The sequence below is a fragment of the Pogoniulus pusillus genome, unplaced genomic scaffold, assembly GCF_015220805.1.
Source record: "Pogoniulus pusillus isolate bPogPus1 unplaced genomic scaffold, bPogPus1.pri scaffold_63_arrow_ctg1, whole genome shotgun sequence".
NCBI classification, from domain to species: domain Eukaryota; kingdom Metazoa; phylum Chordata; class Aves; order Piciformes; family Lybiidae; genus Pogoniulus; species Pogoniulus pusillus.
Window position 1 is genome coordinate 387,426 of NW_026974713.1, and position 17,512 is coordinate 404,937.

Below are 17,512 nucleotides of genomic sequence, written 5' to 3' on the forward strand. Positions count from 1 at the left end.
CTGTACACGGCTGCCAGTGACAATGTCCAACTTGGAGCCTTTGGCAGAGAGCTCCAAATGAGACACGTGGTCATCCACTTGATTTTTGGGGTCTTACCTACAGAGGTTCAGAGGCAAATTACACTGCAACAGAGAAAGAGATACTAGCAGATTATGAAGGAGTGAAAGCAGCTTCTGAAGTGATTGGAACTGAGTCACGATTGCTTTTAGCTCCTAGACTGCCAGTTCTTAACTGGATGTTCAAGGGCAAAGGTTCATCACCGCATCATGCCACAGATGCAACCTGGTCTAAATGGATGGCTTTGATAACCCAATGAGCGTGAATGGGTAATCTTGATCGACCTGGTCTAGTGGAGGTGATCACCAACTGGCCAGAAGGCACAGACTGTTCCAAACCTCCAGAGGAGAAAATAACTCATGCTGAGGAAGCTCCTCCCTATGGTGATCTCTCTGATCAGGAAAAGAACTATGCTTTGTTCACAGATGGTTCCTGTCGTCTTGGTGTGAACAAGTGAAGATGGAAGTCAGCAGTCTGGAGTCCAACCAGGAGAGTTACCGAAGCGAGAGATGGAGAAGGAGAATCCAGTCAGTTCACTGAGGTAAAAGCTGTCCAACTCGCTCTTGATGTGGCTGAATGTGAGAATTGGCCTATCTTTTACCTCTACACTGACTCATGGATGGTAGCCAATGCTCTGTGGGGTTGGCTAAAGGACTGGAAGAAGCATGGTTGGCAGAGGAAAGGAAAGTCTATGTGGTGTGCTGATCTATGGCAGGACATTGATGCACGGCTGGAGAGAACTCCAGTGAAGGTGCGGCACGTAGACACACACATGCCAAGAAAGAAGATGGTTGCAATGAGTTTAAGAGTGCTATGAGGAAAGTTCTGTTTCTAGGCCAGGGACAACCAGATCAACAAGAGGAAGAGGAGGAGGATGACAGCCAGGACTCCAACGATCCACTCAGAGAGGTCAGGGAAGTTAGAAAGGAATACGCAAGAGAATCAGGTGAGCCAATCCTAAGCTGGCTGGTGAGATGCCGTGGCATTGGTGCTAATGCTCTGCAGGTAGGAGACAAGTCTGCCAAGCAGCTGGGACCACTCACCAAGGAGAGTGGAGTGGACAAATACCTGGCAAGTCCTCTTGGTAAGGTTAGCTTGTGGACACGCCTTCTGCTGGCTGTGGCTATGAGATATCCTTCCCGAGATGATCTGCCATGGGCTGCCAAGAAGTGGAACAGCATTGAGCAGGGAATGAAGCTTCTGAAGGAGTTTGCTGTGAAGGAAGTGCTTTATGGAGATCATGGCACACATGAGCCTGATGACATTCCTCTTGGAACAGGTCTCATGAAGAAGCTGATTAAGCTTGCTCCTTCATCCTATGCTAACATCTTGGTCAGCAAGTTTCTATCAAGGAGTGATAATGGAAGGTCTATCACTGTTGGTGACTTCACTGACCAGCTCAGGCAGATAGAGGACAGCTTGGCACACTCTGCCATAATCTGTGCCATAAAAACTCCGGGTACAGAGCTTAAAGATGGTATTAGAGATAGCATTAAGGGTGGCATAAAAGACAGCATGAAAGAACTGAAGGAGGATCTCAGAAACATTTCCAATCTGGTAAAGGATACCGTCCCTGCATCATCTGAATGGGTGCATGTTTCTGCAGTCAGGAACAGACGCCCACCTCCTGCAAGGCAATTCCAGCCCAGGAGGAGACAAATTCCACCCAGACATCAGCAATCACGTGCGTCACTGTGGATACTTCTGCGTGACACATATGGTGAGAACATGAACAAATGGGATGGTAAACCGACTTCAGCTCTTTCAAAGAGAGTCAGGGAACTGCAGAGTGGCAGGAACAGAGGCAGCAATGCCAGGAAAGTAGCTGTCACTTCTTCAGCTCCTGAGAGCAACTGCTATGATTCCAACAATTGCAATTTCTCTCACAACAACACCAATCACTGTGCACACCCTACATGCCATGTTCAGCATTAGGGGTGCCCTGCCTCCAGCCAGGAGGAGGAAAGGGATAGTGGAGAGAACTGAATCTATTGGAATGTATTCATTAGGTGGCCTGGCAGTTCAGAAGTTGGGCAATACAGGGCTTTAGTTTGTTGGAGAATTCTTGTTAGCAGAGGACATAGAAATGATAAACATGAGCAACTGTGCTGAGAAACGGCCTTGGGATGCTGCTAGCCCAGGAAATCAAACTGTAAACAAGTGAGCACCCCACACACAGCTGCAGTGGGCAGAGTTAGATAGCCAAGAGGGCTGGAGTAGGTGGTCTGGAGGGCTGACCCTCAGATTGTTATGTTATGCTGATGTATCTATGCCTTACAAGTAACCCTGTACCCTCTGATTGTAACCAATCTTGGTGGAGCACGCCTCTTGCTAGAATGCATATAAGTCACTGTATCATGGAAATAAAGTGGATTATGACCATCTAACCATATTGGTGAACAAAGAGTCATTTACCCATAGCACTCCACCGACAATTGGCGCCTGAACAGTGAAGCAGGCATTCTGCTAAGACTGAGGCAGGCTGGCAGCGGGTAGGACTGTGATCAGGAAGCTGGAGAGTTGGTCAGAAGAGATGGGGCTGATCATCCTGCAGATGTTTTTCATATCGAAAAAACTATCGTCATTCGGTGCCGCTGGACCGGGTGGCGCTGCCTCAGGATGGAGGTGGTTGCTGGACGTTCATTTCAAGAGTGAACAGACCGAGTGTGCAGGTAAGGCCCACATGGAATTTGATATGGCACTGCGTCTGCTGGTGTGCATGTTTTCCTGAGAGAATGCTTGCCGGACATTGGAAAGTTCCAAGAGCTGTTGGCCTGGGTGCATGCGCAGGGTCATGTGAGTGAGCCTCCCATGATCTTTAAATTGGAAATGTGGTGGGAGGTTGGAGATGCACTGTTGGACGCGGTTATTAACAATGGAAAAGACTCTAAGACAGCTCGACAGCTAGGTCCCACCTGGCGGGATGTGCTCCGCGCGTTACTAGACATGAAACCCAAAAAAAACGCTGCAATCGCAGCTTCTCAGTCACTTCTCGCTGCCCCAGCCATTGCTGGCAGTTCTGACGCATGCGCAGTGCCAGCTTCCAGCTCTGCCCCAGCCCCAAGCACTCCGTTGCTGCCTGCAGTTGAGAAAGAGAGCTCGGTAAATCAGTTTTTTGGACTTAGCCGTGCTGCCCCAGTCAAGGGCATGACTGGGAAGGTTGTCAGCTCAGTGGTGGAGTTGAAAAAAAGCGTGCAGCATGATCCAGGTGGTCAACCATGTTGCCTGCCCCGTGCCCCGCCTCCGCCCCCCCTCCCTACTGGGGCCGCGCCCGATAAACCGATCATTGCTACCCCCGAGCCTGACGATGGCGCCTCAGCCGGAGGGGTGTGCTCTCACAGCTCAGCATGCATTAGCGGCCACCAGTCACCTACGGCTACCACTGATGATACCAAGCGGTCGCTGGAACAAGTAGTTAAGATGTTAGAGAAATGGATGCTTCACCGTGCAAAACAACAGAACAGGCTGCTGCACCCGGTGACTCTGCCCGCCCCGCTGCCCCCTCCTTCACCAGCACCCTGCCCGCTGGCCGAATGCCTCCGGGAGATCCAGGAACTGGACAATGAGATTCGAGAGAAAGCATCTCAGCATAATCTGAAGTGGTCTGGTGTCACTAAAAATGCTATGTTCGAGGGGGAGTGGCACCCTGTGCAGTATACAGCTTTTCCTGTAATAACCAGGGTGAATGGCGAGGTGCACTGGGATGCCTGGGAGTGGAAGCATCTGGAACGTGTGCAGAAGGCAGTTAAAGAATATGGGGTATGATCAGAACCCGCCAGGCAGATGTTAGATTGGCTGTTTTCCGCTGACTGTTGCATGCCTGTGGACTGCCGTAATTTAGCCAGTCTTATCCTGACTCCTTCCCAGTTTCTCCTGTGGGAACGGGAGTGGTCTCGGCAGGCAACCAGGGAAGCCACTCATCACTAGCGGACCAGGGATCCCTTGTACAGGATTACGCCCGACATTCTAACTGGTCAGGGCAGCTACCAGTCTACAGAGGCACAGCTCCATTTCCCACAAGAGCTTCGCGATCTGTCTGCCCGGTTGGCACTACAAGCCTTTTATTCCACTCCCGGCTTAATGCCCAGTCCCTCATACACAGGAATCAGGCAGGGGACGAATGAGGAGTATAGTCACTTCATTGACTGGCTTTGGGCAGCATTAACACATGAAGGAGAGTTGGATGATAGCACCAAAGCAGGGCTAATGAAGAGCATGGCATTTGAAAATGCTAATCCTAAGACCAGGGGTATTTTAGCCATGTTGCCCACAGGGGCATCGGTAGAAGACATGTTAGAATGTACCCAGGGTCAGGAGCAGTACATGCTTGTGACAGACGCCATACATGCATCTAATCAAGCTGCAGCAGGAGAGTTAGCACAGGCAGTCGAGACTGTGCTTGACAAAAAAGTCCTTATTGTTTCGGCAAAACAGCAGGAGACCTGCCCAATGCCAGTGGGCTGCTATCGCTGCGGCCAGCTGGGTCACACAATGCAGTGCTGTTCGCCCTCAATGTGGTGTGACCATTGCCTGGCAGTCTGCCGGTCGGGAAACTTCATGGCCAGTGCGAGCAGCTGCGCACAGACAACAGTAGCTGTAATGCAGGACGAGGCAAAGGGTACCTGGACACTCACTACCCTGCCGCTGGCAGGAGCCACGGGCTTGACTTGGCAACAGCAGTAAGTGTCACCTTGCAGGATACACAAGTCACGAAACTTCCTGCCACGGCTTCTTGCTATCTCCCTCGCCAAAAAAGATTGCCAGCGATTTGCCTCTACAGTACCATCTGTGAATGAAGCTGAACCTGCAAGCCACTATGAGGGCACAGCTTTGCTGCAAGGAATGAAGAACTCACCAACTCACTGCCAATTGTTTGTTGCAAAAGCATCGCAACCCTTACAAAAATTGGGCATGTACAATTGTCTCTCACTACCTGGATGACATTATTTTCTGTGGTTCATGGCCGTTTGTGCCTGCAGACTTGAAAACAATTGAGACAGTCTGCACAAGACGTGGTCTGATTGTCACCCCAGAAAAGATGCAGCAGCAGAGCCCCTAGAATTATTTAGGTTGGGACATTACTGAGGCCACAATCAGACCTCAAAAGATCGACTTACACAGACAGATTTTTTTTTTTCTGCTGGAAGCAGTAGAGCCTTGGGATTGTTTTGAGCTGGAAAATTACTAAGGCCAGAGTCAGACCTCAGGAGATTGACTTACACACGGACTTGAGTACAATGCCAGATGTTAGAAAGTTTATGGAAATGATGGCAAGAACAATGATGGGGACTTATAACCATTTTTGCCCCTGCTACAGGCATGGACACACACAGGTGCATCCTTTTAGCCACCTGATAATGACAGTTTGCACTCAAAATGATAGCTAATTGTTCCTGACTGGGGTATTCACCCATTGCCTTACTGATTAATTCCTTCTACGGACTAGGCACCCATTGCTCAGTGGGTGAGGGAAATTGCTAGGCAATATCAGAGATGCCAGTCCCACTGACAATGGGTGGAAACTCACACAGACACAGAAAGCACCAAACAGGACACACTAGCACACTTATTACTAGAGCTCAGATGCATTGCCCCTCTCACCGAGAGCATGGGCACTGAAATCCACATTGCAAGTCACTAACCAGATTCCGGACTAGGAGCAGGGAATGATAGAGCTTGTAGGCTAATGCCAGTCAACTCCTTCCCCCCAATAAACTTGTTCAAACAGATAAAGACAGGACTATTTTGGAAGGCCTTTTAGATGGTACCATATTTTGAAGCCTAGGAGCTTACTGGAGCAGCTGCTAATTGCAATGGAATGAGTTTTGTGACAATTCTGATTTTCCCTTTCTCTGAAGAATACCATGGGATTGTCTTCTTCTTGAATTTTCCTTGCTTTTTCTTGAATTTCCTGTAGCTCTTGGGGACCTGAAGTGTTCCTAGGTACAGGTCCCGAGGGGGATCTCGCATTGAGTTCTAGAATCCTTTATTGGGCTGGTTCCTTCGATCCTACAGATAGAGATGAACCCACAAAATTTTGTGTCACAAACTGCAATGAATTGCGTGAAACAGTTACTAAGCTAGCGTGTATGCAGGCTATGAGTCAGAGGGGACTTCATCCAAATCCCATGGATGCCCCAATAGAGCCACACAGGCTGAGACCTTTAGTAAAAGGTCTGCCAGGTGTTTTAAGGGGGGTATGTAATGCCAGAAGAGAACAAATTGAGGAAGTATTACAAGAGAGTATGCAATTGGGGGAGAGCTCATCCCACCACACTACGTGGGGAGAACTGCTGGAGGAATTGTCCATTAAAGGGCGAGAATTAGGTTAAACTGACACTCCATTTTTACCACCATCCTTCTTTGAGAAGAAGCAATCTGGAAACAAAAGCAGCCATGTGGTTGCCTCACATGGAAAGAAACAAGAAGTGCGACATGCTAAGGCATCTGGTAGCCCTAAAGGGAGTCCCAGAGGGAGTCCTAGAGTGAGCCCACGGTCGAGCCCTAGGGGGACACCGGAGCTCAATCATCACTACAGCTCGGGAATATCCTGGGGGCAAAGTCCCTATTATGGGCAAGGTGTATACCTAAAACAAGAGCATAAATTCGGGATAAAACCTTGTGATTTATTGAAAAAGAGCTGGGTAGAGTACAACCCCATGAGGGCTGAATTCAATAATCTGAGTAAAACCATCATTGGTGAGTTACGAGATGACATGCATCGAATGATGAAAAAACTACTAGCTCAGACCTTAAAGACCGTGATGGAGATGGGGCAGGAGGGGACCACAACAGGAGTTCCAGAGCCGCCTCTCCTAACAAGTCTGGTCAGCCTTTCACTTCTGATCAGCAGGGGGCTAAAAGCAAGTCAAAAAACTAGAAGTAGCGATGAATGCTTCAGGCCTCATCCATCGCTTTATTTATGCCTGCCAGTGGTCTGAAAAACCTGAATCTTTCATTATGATTCCAACAGGAATGGACAGAACTGCTGTGAAGTATCTAATAGATACAGGTGCACAGATTACAGTGCTAAATGTGCAACTGGCAAAGCATCTGAGAATCCTGCCATCCAGAAGGAAGGTAAAGATAATGGGTGTCACAGGACAGCCCAACATATGCCACTTAGCTAAAACAAGACTGTGGTTACCTGGGGAGAAAAGGAGCACCCTGGTAGAGGTGGCATTAGGTACCTGTCAAGAGAATATTCTTGGATTTGATGTTTTAGCAGGTAAGAGGTGGCATCTTCCAGATGGTACATTATGGAGCTTTGGTTCTTATGGAGTGGGAGCAAAAGGGGCAAAATCAGCCCATGCTCGTGTTCACTTATTGCAAACCACTCCTACACTGCCAAAGTCACACGTTACCTGTGTTGCACAATATCCATTACCAGCAGCAGCTAGGCAAGGCATTACTGAAGTGATAGCTGACCTGGAGAAAAGAAAGATTATCACCAGAACTCATTCTCCTTACAATTCACCCGTCTGGCCAGTTCAAAAACCAGATGGCGGGTGGAGACTAACTATTGACTTTAGGAAACTCTTCCTCTCACTGCAGCAGTTCCAAGTCTCTCATCCACAGTGACAGCAATTCAAGCGGCTTCTCATGCCTGGATGACAACTATGGATGTGAAGGACATGTTCTTCAAGGTACCGCTGAGGGAAGAGGACAAACTGCAGTTTGCATTCACCTGGCAAGGTATTCAATACACATTCAACAGTCTCCCACAGGGGTACAAACATAGTACAACTATTGCACATAACACACTAGCAGCCTTGCTTGACACTATTTAACTTCCTAAAAATGTTAAGGCGTACCATTACATTGATGACATCTTGGTGGGAGGAAATGACAAGGAGCAAGTTGCTGCAGTAGCCAGGGACATTTGGAAGTTACTGACTGACCAAGGACTGACTATTCCAAGGGAAAAGTGCCAAGGCCCAAGCCAGGAGGTTAAGTTCCTAGGATCCTGGTGGGTGGCAGGTGCAGTGTCAGTACTAGAGGATACCTTACAAGAAATTGAAAAGGGCCAGATACCCCAAAACAAAAAGGAGCTACAACAATTGTTGGGCACCTTGGGCTACTGGAGAAAACACATCCCAGGTTTCTCCGTGATTGCTCGTCCTCTGTATGATTTGCTTAAGAAGCATAAAGTTTGGGATTGGACTCCACAACATTCTGAGAGCCTGAGAGTTCTCAAAGATGAGCTGAAGGCATATCAGAAGTTGGGACCCTTGCACCCACAAGATGTCCTAAGGGCTGAATGGGGTTTTTCCAAGCATGCCTTGTACTGTGGAATATTCCAAAGGGGACCCAATGGTCCTAGCAGAGCTCTTTTGTTTTCATCAATGGCATTCAAAGAGACCGAGACACGGTACTCGGAATGGGAAAAGGGACTCCTTTCCCTAACTCGAGCTGTCAAAGAGGCAGAGAAGCTTCGCACTACACAGGATATTGTAGTGCAAGGCCGATTCCCGCTGTTGAAATTGATCCTTAAAGGATCTCCTCCACCAGAAGGGATTGCCCAAAAGACCACTGTAAGAAAGTGGTATGCCTACCTGGAGGGAATCTCACAGCTTTTGCCACTGAAAGAGGGACCTACGAAGGTATCCAAATTGCAGCAGCCCATAAACTCTGATAGAGCACTGCTTGGTCAGCCATATAAACCTTCTCCTATTCAGGTGGCCCCAGAAATGACCACAGACTCTGATAAGTCAGGAGTGTGGTTCACAGATGCATCCTCTCGGAGGGTGAGGTCCAAGTGGCGTTACAAAGCCGCTGCCTTGGAGATTGCTACAGGCCAAACCATCACTGAGGAGGGTGATGGCAGTGCACAGGTAGGAGAACTGCGTGCTCTCATGCTAGCAGCAGATCATGGGGCAGAAACTATTTACACTGATTCCTACTCCACGTTCAAAGGCGCCACTGAGTGGATTTGCCAGTGGGAAGCGAATCAGTGGAAGGTTTCAAATGTGGAAGTTTGGAGGGCTGATGACTGGAAAAGGCTATTGGAGATAGGCCGATCCAGACCCCTTCAAGTAGGTTGGGTTAAGGGACACTCCAAACAACAAACCCCAGCTGCAACCTGGAATGATCAGGTAGATTACTTGGCAAAAATAAACATGGTGAATGATGAGAAAGATGAATGGTGGAGATTGGCTGAATGGCTACATATTAAAAGAGGCCATTCAGGGAAAGCAGACCTCTACTACGAATGTAGATCCAGAGGATGGCCAATTTCTATGACTACCTGTGAGGCAATCATTTCAGCCTGTCCACAGTGCAAGATTAGGCTGAAAGCCAATCATCCCAACCTAGCACCAGCTCAACACATCAGAGGAGACAAGAAGTTATGGAGCACATGGAAAATTGATTATGTGGGTCCATTTAAACCCTCACATGGGAAGAAGTACATACTGGTGGGGGTGGAAGTGGTCTCAGGATTGGTCATGGCTACAGCCACTAGCGCTGCCACAGGCACTCAAACCATTGAGGCTTTGAGGCAGTGGTTCAGTTTTTTACCAATGCCAGAGTATATTCAGAGTGATAATGGATCTCATTTCACAGCGTCATCTGTACAAGACTGGGCTAAGGGTGAGGGAGTTACATGGGTATTCCATACTCCCTGCTATCCTCAAGCTAATGGTATAGTAGAAAGAACAAATGCTCTAATTAAGAAGCATGCCATCATATCAAAAGGTAACTGGGATAAACGTTTACCACATGCAGTCTTCATTGTGAATAACCAATGGGGTAATTACGGTGGTCCAAAAATCAAAGCGTTTTGTCCTGACAAACTAGTGGGGAATATTAACCATCTGCCAGATAAATCTCAACACCCTCAACAATCATTACACAAGTTACAGGTGGGACAACCAGTAATGGTGAACTTACCTTCGATTGGAGTTGTGCCTATGACCCTGTCAAAACCAAATGGGTTGTATGCATGGGAAGCAACTGATGTAAGTGGGAAAACTCATCGCATTAGTGTACGAAGGATTCTCCCAGACTTCTGAATTGCTTTCACATGTAACAGGTTTTCTTTGTTTTGTAAATAAAGATATTTTGTTCTTCAGGGGGTGGGTATATGGGATTGATCTATCTTAAACTAGTTTAGATTATAGTTTTGCTTGTATTAGGTATATTGTTTATATATTCTAAGGTTTAAAGGTATTATATGTATAATGGTTATGTATAATATGTACATTTCATCTAACTTTTCAATTTTTTGTTTGGCCCATGTAAGCCAGGGGGTGGAATATGTCATGGAAGGGAGCAAAGCCCCCTTGCAAAGGTCTCACTTGTACATTAAGTCGTGGCTCACACGGTACCAGCCATCGAAAACCAAAACAATATTTCTATCTGACGGCAGTTACTGTACCAGCAGACATACAGCCCTGAGAAAGTTTCTCCCCTGGAGGGGCAGAGACATAAACGTTGGCTATGTTTTGAGAAAGGGACCTTGGTTCCCATAGCCCGATGGACACCTGTTGGGGGCTGACCCCTGGGTGGTCCTATAGGTTGTTTTTGGTAAGAATTGTCCAATTGTATGAATTGATCATAACTTTGTACCAATCTGTAAAGTTAACATAAAAATCGCCTGAACTGGCTGAGCACACCTCTTTTGAACACTATAAAAATGCTGCATTTGCCTTAATTGAGCACCCTCGCACTCTCCTTGCTCTTAAAACCCTGCACCTTGCTCTAAACCCTGCTCTTCTTCTGAATGATACCCTGCCTGCACGCGCATCGCAGCGATAGAAGCTACAAGCCAGCTCAGCACAGAACAGGACAGCGCCCGATCGCCATCAGCTTCGCGAGCCGACGCCCAGTTCGATCGGACCCGCGGAAGCTTAAACAACGCACCGCAATTCGTAATGCCTTTAGAACTCTTCAGAACTGCATCGGACAAACTCTTTACTTAGAGACTGAATAACCTCAAAACTCAAATGAGCTTTCTTAAAATCACAGACTCTTTTCATTTTAGCCACTCTGCATTTTAACTCTCAACCGCGAACCAAGAATTCACGTGGGATAGTTATAAATCAGTTTGGGGAAGGGGATTTCTAGTGTTTTTAGTAATAAATCTTTTAAACCTTTTTATAAATGGCCTCACATGTTATTCCCCAGACTTCCCCTAAACTCAGTTCCACGGCACAGACAAGCCCCCAGATTGTTAAAATTGAGCCACAAAAAAACTTAGAGCTAAGCTGAAGGAGTTTTATTTTGGCAAGCAAGGAGCAGCGCTGGGCGCAGGGCAGTTTAGCTCCGCAGCTGCACACTGTACACACGCGGTTGCAGGGTTTTTATTTCCTGCTCAGATACACATTCACAGAGCAGTGTAATCCATATTCTATCATTTCCCAAAACGGTTTCAGTTTCTCCTGGAACTGTTGTGCATGCCTGCTAATCCTCCTGGGGGTCTCTCTGGCCGTCGTGAGGCTGAAGTAATGAGTCTTCCTCAGGTGTCTTTGTGACTCAGCTCTTTGCGTCTTCATGTTCACACGCTTTTCAGTTGCTTATCTACCATGCTCATGGTGTTTTCTGTTACTGTTCATCCCCAGCTTTGCTCAGTGAGCTCTGGCACACCCCTGTTTTGTTCATGTCCCCTATTCACAGGGGGCTATCTCTTCACAGCACTTTCTGTTATCACTCGTAGGTCCCAACATCTCCAGCTTAGTTAGCTCTGACACACCCTGCTCTGCCATTCACATAGTGACATATTTTCATTTTCTCATATTCTTATATTCTGCTTTGCCATTCTTTTATTGACACAGATACCATTTTTCACAGGCACCCCAAACCAAAACACCCTGGGGGCGAGCTGCAGCGTCCCAAGGAGCAGCATTGGGGGCAGGGGGGCTGGGGGCACCCTGCAATGAGACGGTCCCCAGAAACAGGCAGTGGGGCTGGGGACACTCAAGGCAGTGCTGGCAGCACAGGTCTGGGCACACCACACCCCCAGGCCAAGGCTCTGGGGGGCACGGAGGACTCCGATTCCACCACCCTCAGCACAGCCAAACTGCCCCACAGCTGCCACTGGCCCCAGGCACTCTGTTGTGGAGGGCTTATTTATGGCTGCTCTGCCTGGTCATGTCCCTCTGCCTGCACCAGGGGTAAACGAGCACAAAGGGGCACAACAGAGTGGGGCGATAAAGTCAGTTGCCCAGGACACCTGATTATGTGAGTCCCCACATGCCCAGCTCATGCCTGCCTAGTGCTGGGCCCATGTGATTCCCATATTTGGAGTCCAGGCCTGTGGGTTTTACCTAGTATGGTAAGGTTTGGCTGACTGCCAACCTGATTGGTCATTCGAGTGGCCAGTGAGACCATTAACTCTTGGCCCACATTTTGATAAATAGGGGTGCACAGGCTCACTTGCTAGGCCGATCCCCACATTACTTGTGGCTCCGCCGCATGCTTGCTTGCCTGCCTGCATGCATGCTTCCTTGCAGCTGTATGGCTGCCTTTAGTCAGAGTTAGACCCATGCTCAGACTGCACAAAGTCCTGCCTCTGCACCTGGGGATCCTGCCTGTGTACCCCTGGAGAGAGCAGCCAGCAGGAGCCAGCAGCAGTAAGGTCAGAGACTGCCGTTTCCCCTGATGCCAGAGGATTCCAGCCTCAAAGTCCACAGTCAGAGACCCTGGAGAATTGGACACTAGGCACAGGCTGATGCAGCCCCAGAGGGTGATGGATAAGAATTGTGAGTAGATGCCTCTAATTTCTATTACCTCTGCCATAAAGCAGAGAGCAGCTTTCAGCTCAGCTTTGCTGAGCAAATAGTATACGCCCCCAGGCAGCATTAAGCAGCAGGGAAAACTCTCTCTCTGTATATAGTTTGAATGTTTCCTAGTTATTAATAAGTTTCTGTAGATAGATATTCCCATAATGTCTTCATAACTATATAAAGAACAATTTAAGATTAAAGTTCAGTGGTTGGGGGTAGCGAGAGTTGGTATATTGGAGTTTAGTATATATATATATATATATATATATATATATATATATATATCCTCTCACATTAATTAATTTCTCCCCTCCTCCACAACCGGCATACAAACAACCCCCCCCCCCCCCCGTGACAACTGTGTCTTTAACCCCTAGCTCCCTGCTATTGCCTCTGGAAAAGGTAAAACCCTCACTTACAGCCTGTTTGTTCCTGCATCTCTCTCGTCTCCACACTACAACCAGACCTACAATAGCAGCCAAAACCACCAAGTTCACACATATTAGGCAGGCTACTGGGTAACTCAGCTCTTCCTAATAACTCCTAGTCTCTGACACCAATGTCACATACGGCACACCCTCAGCGACATTCCAAAACCCTAAAACATTCCTAACAACATCTCCAACCTTCATTAGCACAGCTTTTACCGAGTCCCAGACCATCTTAGTGAAGAATGAACACACCTGGTAGTGCACCATAGCTGTAAAACACTGCTGAACTGATAAAGTCAGAATTGAGGCAATAATAGGCCAGAATATATCAAACAACTTCATTTTTCCCTGAAAAAAACAAGCCAAGATCGTGCCCCACGTTGGGCACCAAAATTAATGTCCTGGATTAGGGTAGATCCCCGCCCCAGGGAGAAATAAACTCACCACAACACAGACCCCTTTTTTTGAAAGTCAGGGAAAGATGAAATTGTATTTTCTTATAGTATAACAATGTAAAGAGAGATAATAACTAGAGAAGGAAGAAAAAAAACAATACAATAACCTTAAGGGAGGTGGGGGAGGGGTCAAGTGGCGGCGAAGCAGCAGAAGCAGCAGTAGCCAAAACAGCAGCCAGGGAAGATAGGCGAAGCTGAAGCAGCATAAGCCAGTGGGAGAAGGGGGAGAACAAGCTGTGCTTCTAGACATTAAGCTCTTGATGCTCCAATGAAATTATATTAATTTAGCTATTGTTGCCATTTTATGGCCTATCCCTGGAGTGTTCATCTTCCCCCTATGTCTGAGCTAGAGAGTCAGCTCAAATGGTCACAATTCTTTACACCTAAGAATGAACTCCCCTATGGACTCCAGACCCTAGATGAAGGAGAGGAAGCCTGGAGCAGAGAGTACTCCCCACTGGTCAGTGCACACTGGGTTAGGATCAGTTACACACATTGAGCATTCACAAGTCCCTGGGCCCTGATGAGATGCACCCAAGGGTGCATAGACAACTGCCTGAGGTTGCTGCTCCACCACTCTCCATCATCTTTGCCAACTCGTAGCAGACAGGCGAGGAGCCTGAGGGCTGGAGCAGAGCCAATGGCACTGCAGGCCTCAAAAAGAGCAACAAAGAGGTTCCAGGGAACTACAGACCAGGCAGCCTCACCTCCATCCCTGGAGAAACAATGGAGCAGCTCCTGCTGGAGGGCATCTCAAGGCACTCGGGAGAGAAGAAGCTTATCAGGAGCAGCCAGCATGGATTTACCAAGAAGAAGTCAGACTTGGCTAGCCTGATAGGGCACAGACAGACAGAGGCTGCTCAGCAAGTTTGCTGCTGACACCAAGCTGGGAGGCTTGGCTGAGACAGCTGCAGGCTGTGCTGCCATCCAGAGAGACCTGGGCAGACTGAGAGCTGGGCACAGAGGAACCAGGTGAAGTTCAACAAGGACAAGGGCAGAGTCCTGCATCTGGGGAGGGATAATAAACTGCAGCAGTCCAGGCTGGGAGGTGATCTGCTGGAGAGCAGCCCCAAGAAGAGGGACTTGGGGGTGCTGGTACAGAACATTCATGGCACAGCAATGTGCCCTGGGGGCCAAGAAGGCCAATGGCAGAGTGTGTCCAGCAGAGCAAGGGAGGTTCTCCTCCTCCTCTACTCTGCCCTGGGGAGACATCATCTTGAATACTGTGTTCAGTTTTGCACTCCCCAGTTGCAGAGGGACAGAGATCTGCTGGAGAGGGTCCAGCAGAGGGCTAGGAGGATGATGAGGGGACTGTAGGGCTAATGAAGAGAGGCTGAGGGACCTGGGGCTGAGAGTCTGGAGAGGAGAAGACTGAGATGGCATTGGATAAATGCTTACAAGTATCTGAAGGCTGGGGGAAGACACAGGGTCTGTGGGCCAAGAGGGGTCTGTAAGGGCCTGAAGGGGTCTGAAGGGGTCTTGAAATGGTTTTGCAGGAGCCTGTATCGGACTGCAAGGGAAACTTGTGGGCACCAAGCAGCAGGCTTGCAGTGCAAGCAGTGGGCACAGTGGCTGGCAGCAGGGCACTGGTGGGGACAGGAAAGCCTGTGGGAACTCTTCTGGGAGGCAGCAGGGCCAGGGCTGGGCTGGTGGAAAGCCCAAGGGAATCCCCAGCAGGCTCAGCTGGAGGCTGTGCAAAGGCCAATGGATGCCTGCCAGCAGGCCCAGGCACTCCTTAGGCAGTTCCCTTGGCTCACCACTTCCCCTGCTGCATTCCAGTGGCTCCAGGACATCTCTTGGCCTTTCCAGGAGCCCCCAAGTGACACTGCAGGGTTCCAGCCAGCCAGGGGCTGCCAACCTGACTTCCACCTGCCCACCAACTGCCCTGCAGCATCCCAGCTGGACCAGAACTTCTCCAGAGCTTTCCTCTAGCCCAGCACTGCTCCAGATGGAGTCTACCAGACTAGAGCCCTCTGCTGGCAATTCTACAAGCCCAAAACTCTTCCTCATGCACCACAGAGGCCTCTCAGGACCTTTCAGCAACCCAACATTTCCTCACAAGACTTCCACTGTGCCCAGGGCTTCCTTCAGGCTGCCACAAGCTCAGCAGTGGATCTGACTCCTGACAGCAGGCCTGAAGCTCCCCACAGCACTTCCATTAGCTCACCGAGGGCCACGATGGATTCCAACAGGCCCAGACATTCTTCCTTCCTTTCCATTGCACCTGGGCAATTGAGAAAGAAGTGCCCAGGCACCCAAAGAACCACACCCTTCCAAGCCCCTTTCCTCACCCCATGGCCACCCCAGAGGGACCTATCCCCACACAGCTCTGCTGCTAGGCCAGGCATGAGCCAGACTGGACCAGGCTCTGCCAGTGCCCAAACAGAAGCAGCAGTGGCCAAGAGGTCACCACCCATGGCTGACAGCAAAAGCCACCTCCAAGGGACAGGGACATCATCCTGCACAACCTGGCCACCAGCACAAGACACTCAGCAGCCTGCCAGCTGCCTCAGTGCCTGCCAGCAGGGCAGAGCCTTCCAGAAAGCCTTCCAGTAGCCACCGCTGGCCCTGCTGCATTCCAGGAGGCTTCAGACTTCCCACAGGACTTCCACTGCACCAGCAGTGGCCCTCTGCAATTTCAGCTCCTCCAGGGCTTCTATCAGGCAGACCTGAAGCTCCCTATAGGATTCCCATTGGGTCACCAGTGGCCACGATGCCATCCAACAGTGATTTTAGTGCCCCACCAGTGCCCTGCAGTCATTTCACTCATCCTGCTGCAGCAGGCTCAAAGATTAACTACTCTTTAGCTCAACCTGCTGCCTCAGGAGAGAAGGAAGAAGCCTGCCAGCTGCCTCAATGCCTGACAGCAGGGCAGGTCCTTCCAGAAAGCCTTCCATAAGCCACCTAACATCCCCTGGCACCCCTAAAAAAAACCCTCTGTGATGTCCCTGAGACTACTCTCAGCAAGAGACTCTTAAGACTCCCCCAAGAACCTCTCTTTGACCTCCCCAATCTGGGAACAGGCCTCCAGACCCTAGGGAACAAATGCCCCCAACATTTGGGCACTGTGGGCAGCAAGCACCAAAATAAAAGCCAAAAGACAGGATTTGGGTCACTGTGGGCTTTTATTGACACACCTGGGCACGGGGCAGGAGGGGCTTTACCCCAGGGACACACAAAGCATAGGGGGAAAGAACCAGACAAATCCCTGCACAGCTCAGCCCAGCTCCAACAGCAGCTCTGGCTGTGCTGACTCAGCACTGCCATGATTCTCAGCAGCACTGATTGGTGCTCAACAGGGCAGGAGGTGTTGGTTCCTGCTGGAGCCCCCAGCCTCTGAGAAATGCATCTGGAAAAGAGGAGATTTTGGTTCAATCTGCTGGAAAGGCCTTCTCAGGGTGAGGGTGCAATAACTCCCACAGACCCGGGCTGGGACTATTTGTGCTTGCCCTGCAGCATGGCTTGGTCGCCAGTGTGGGTACAGTGGTGGGAAGTGAGAGTGTGTCTGCGGGTGAAGCTCTTGCCACAGTCAGAGCAGGTGAAGGCTTCTCACCACTGTGGACACGACGGTGCTGGGTCAGGGCAGAGCTACAGGTGAAGCTCTTGCCGCAGTGTGCTAGTTTGAAGCAAGCTGGAATGTTTTGGTAAAAGAACTAGATAATGGGCTGTGAAAAATGAAAACAATGGTGATGTCAACTTCTCTCACAGTCACGCTGAGAGTTCTGGGAAGAAGAAGAAAACATTTGATAGTATTCTCCATTTTGTCTCTCACTTTGCTTCTGGGCTTTGACGAAGCTGCATCTCATTAACCTTGCTGCCACTTACCTTGCTCCCTAACCTCTT

The 17,512-nt window shown here is 49.2% G+C and overlaps 2 protein-coding genes across 2 annotated transcripts in view; one reads left to right on the forward strand and one right to left on the reverse strand.

Moving 5' to 3' along the window:
- LOC135174396 (zinc finger protein 850-like) overlaps positions 1–17,512 on the forward strand; it is a 393,382-nt gene that overhangs the window by 200,351 nt on the left and 175,519 nt on the right.
- Positions 16,776–17,512, reverse strand: part of LOC135174398 (gastrula zinc finger protein XlCGF26.1-like) — a 147,839-nt gene continuing 147,102 nt past the window's right edge. Inside the window, exon 6 of the mRNA XM_064141677.1 lies at positions 16,776–17,207. Within this exon, the coding sequence (XP_063997747.1) occupies positions 17,105–17,207 (103 nt within the window). The 3' untranslated portion in view covers positions 16,776–17,104. The remainder of the gene's footprint in view (positions 17,208–17,512) is intronic.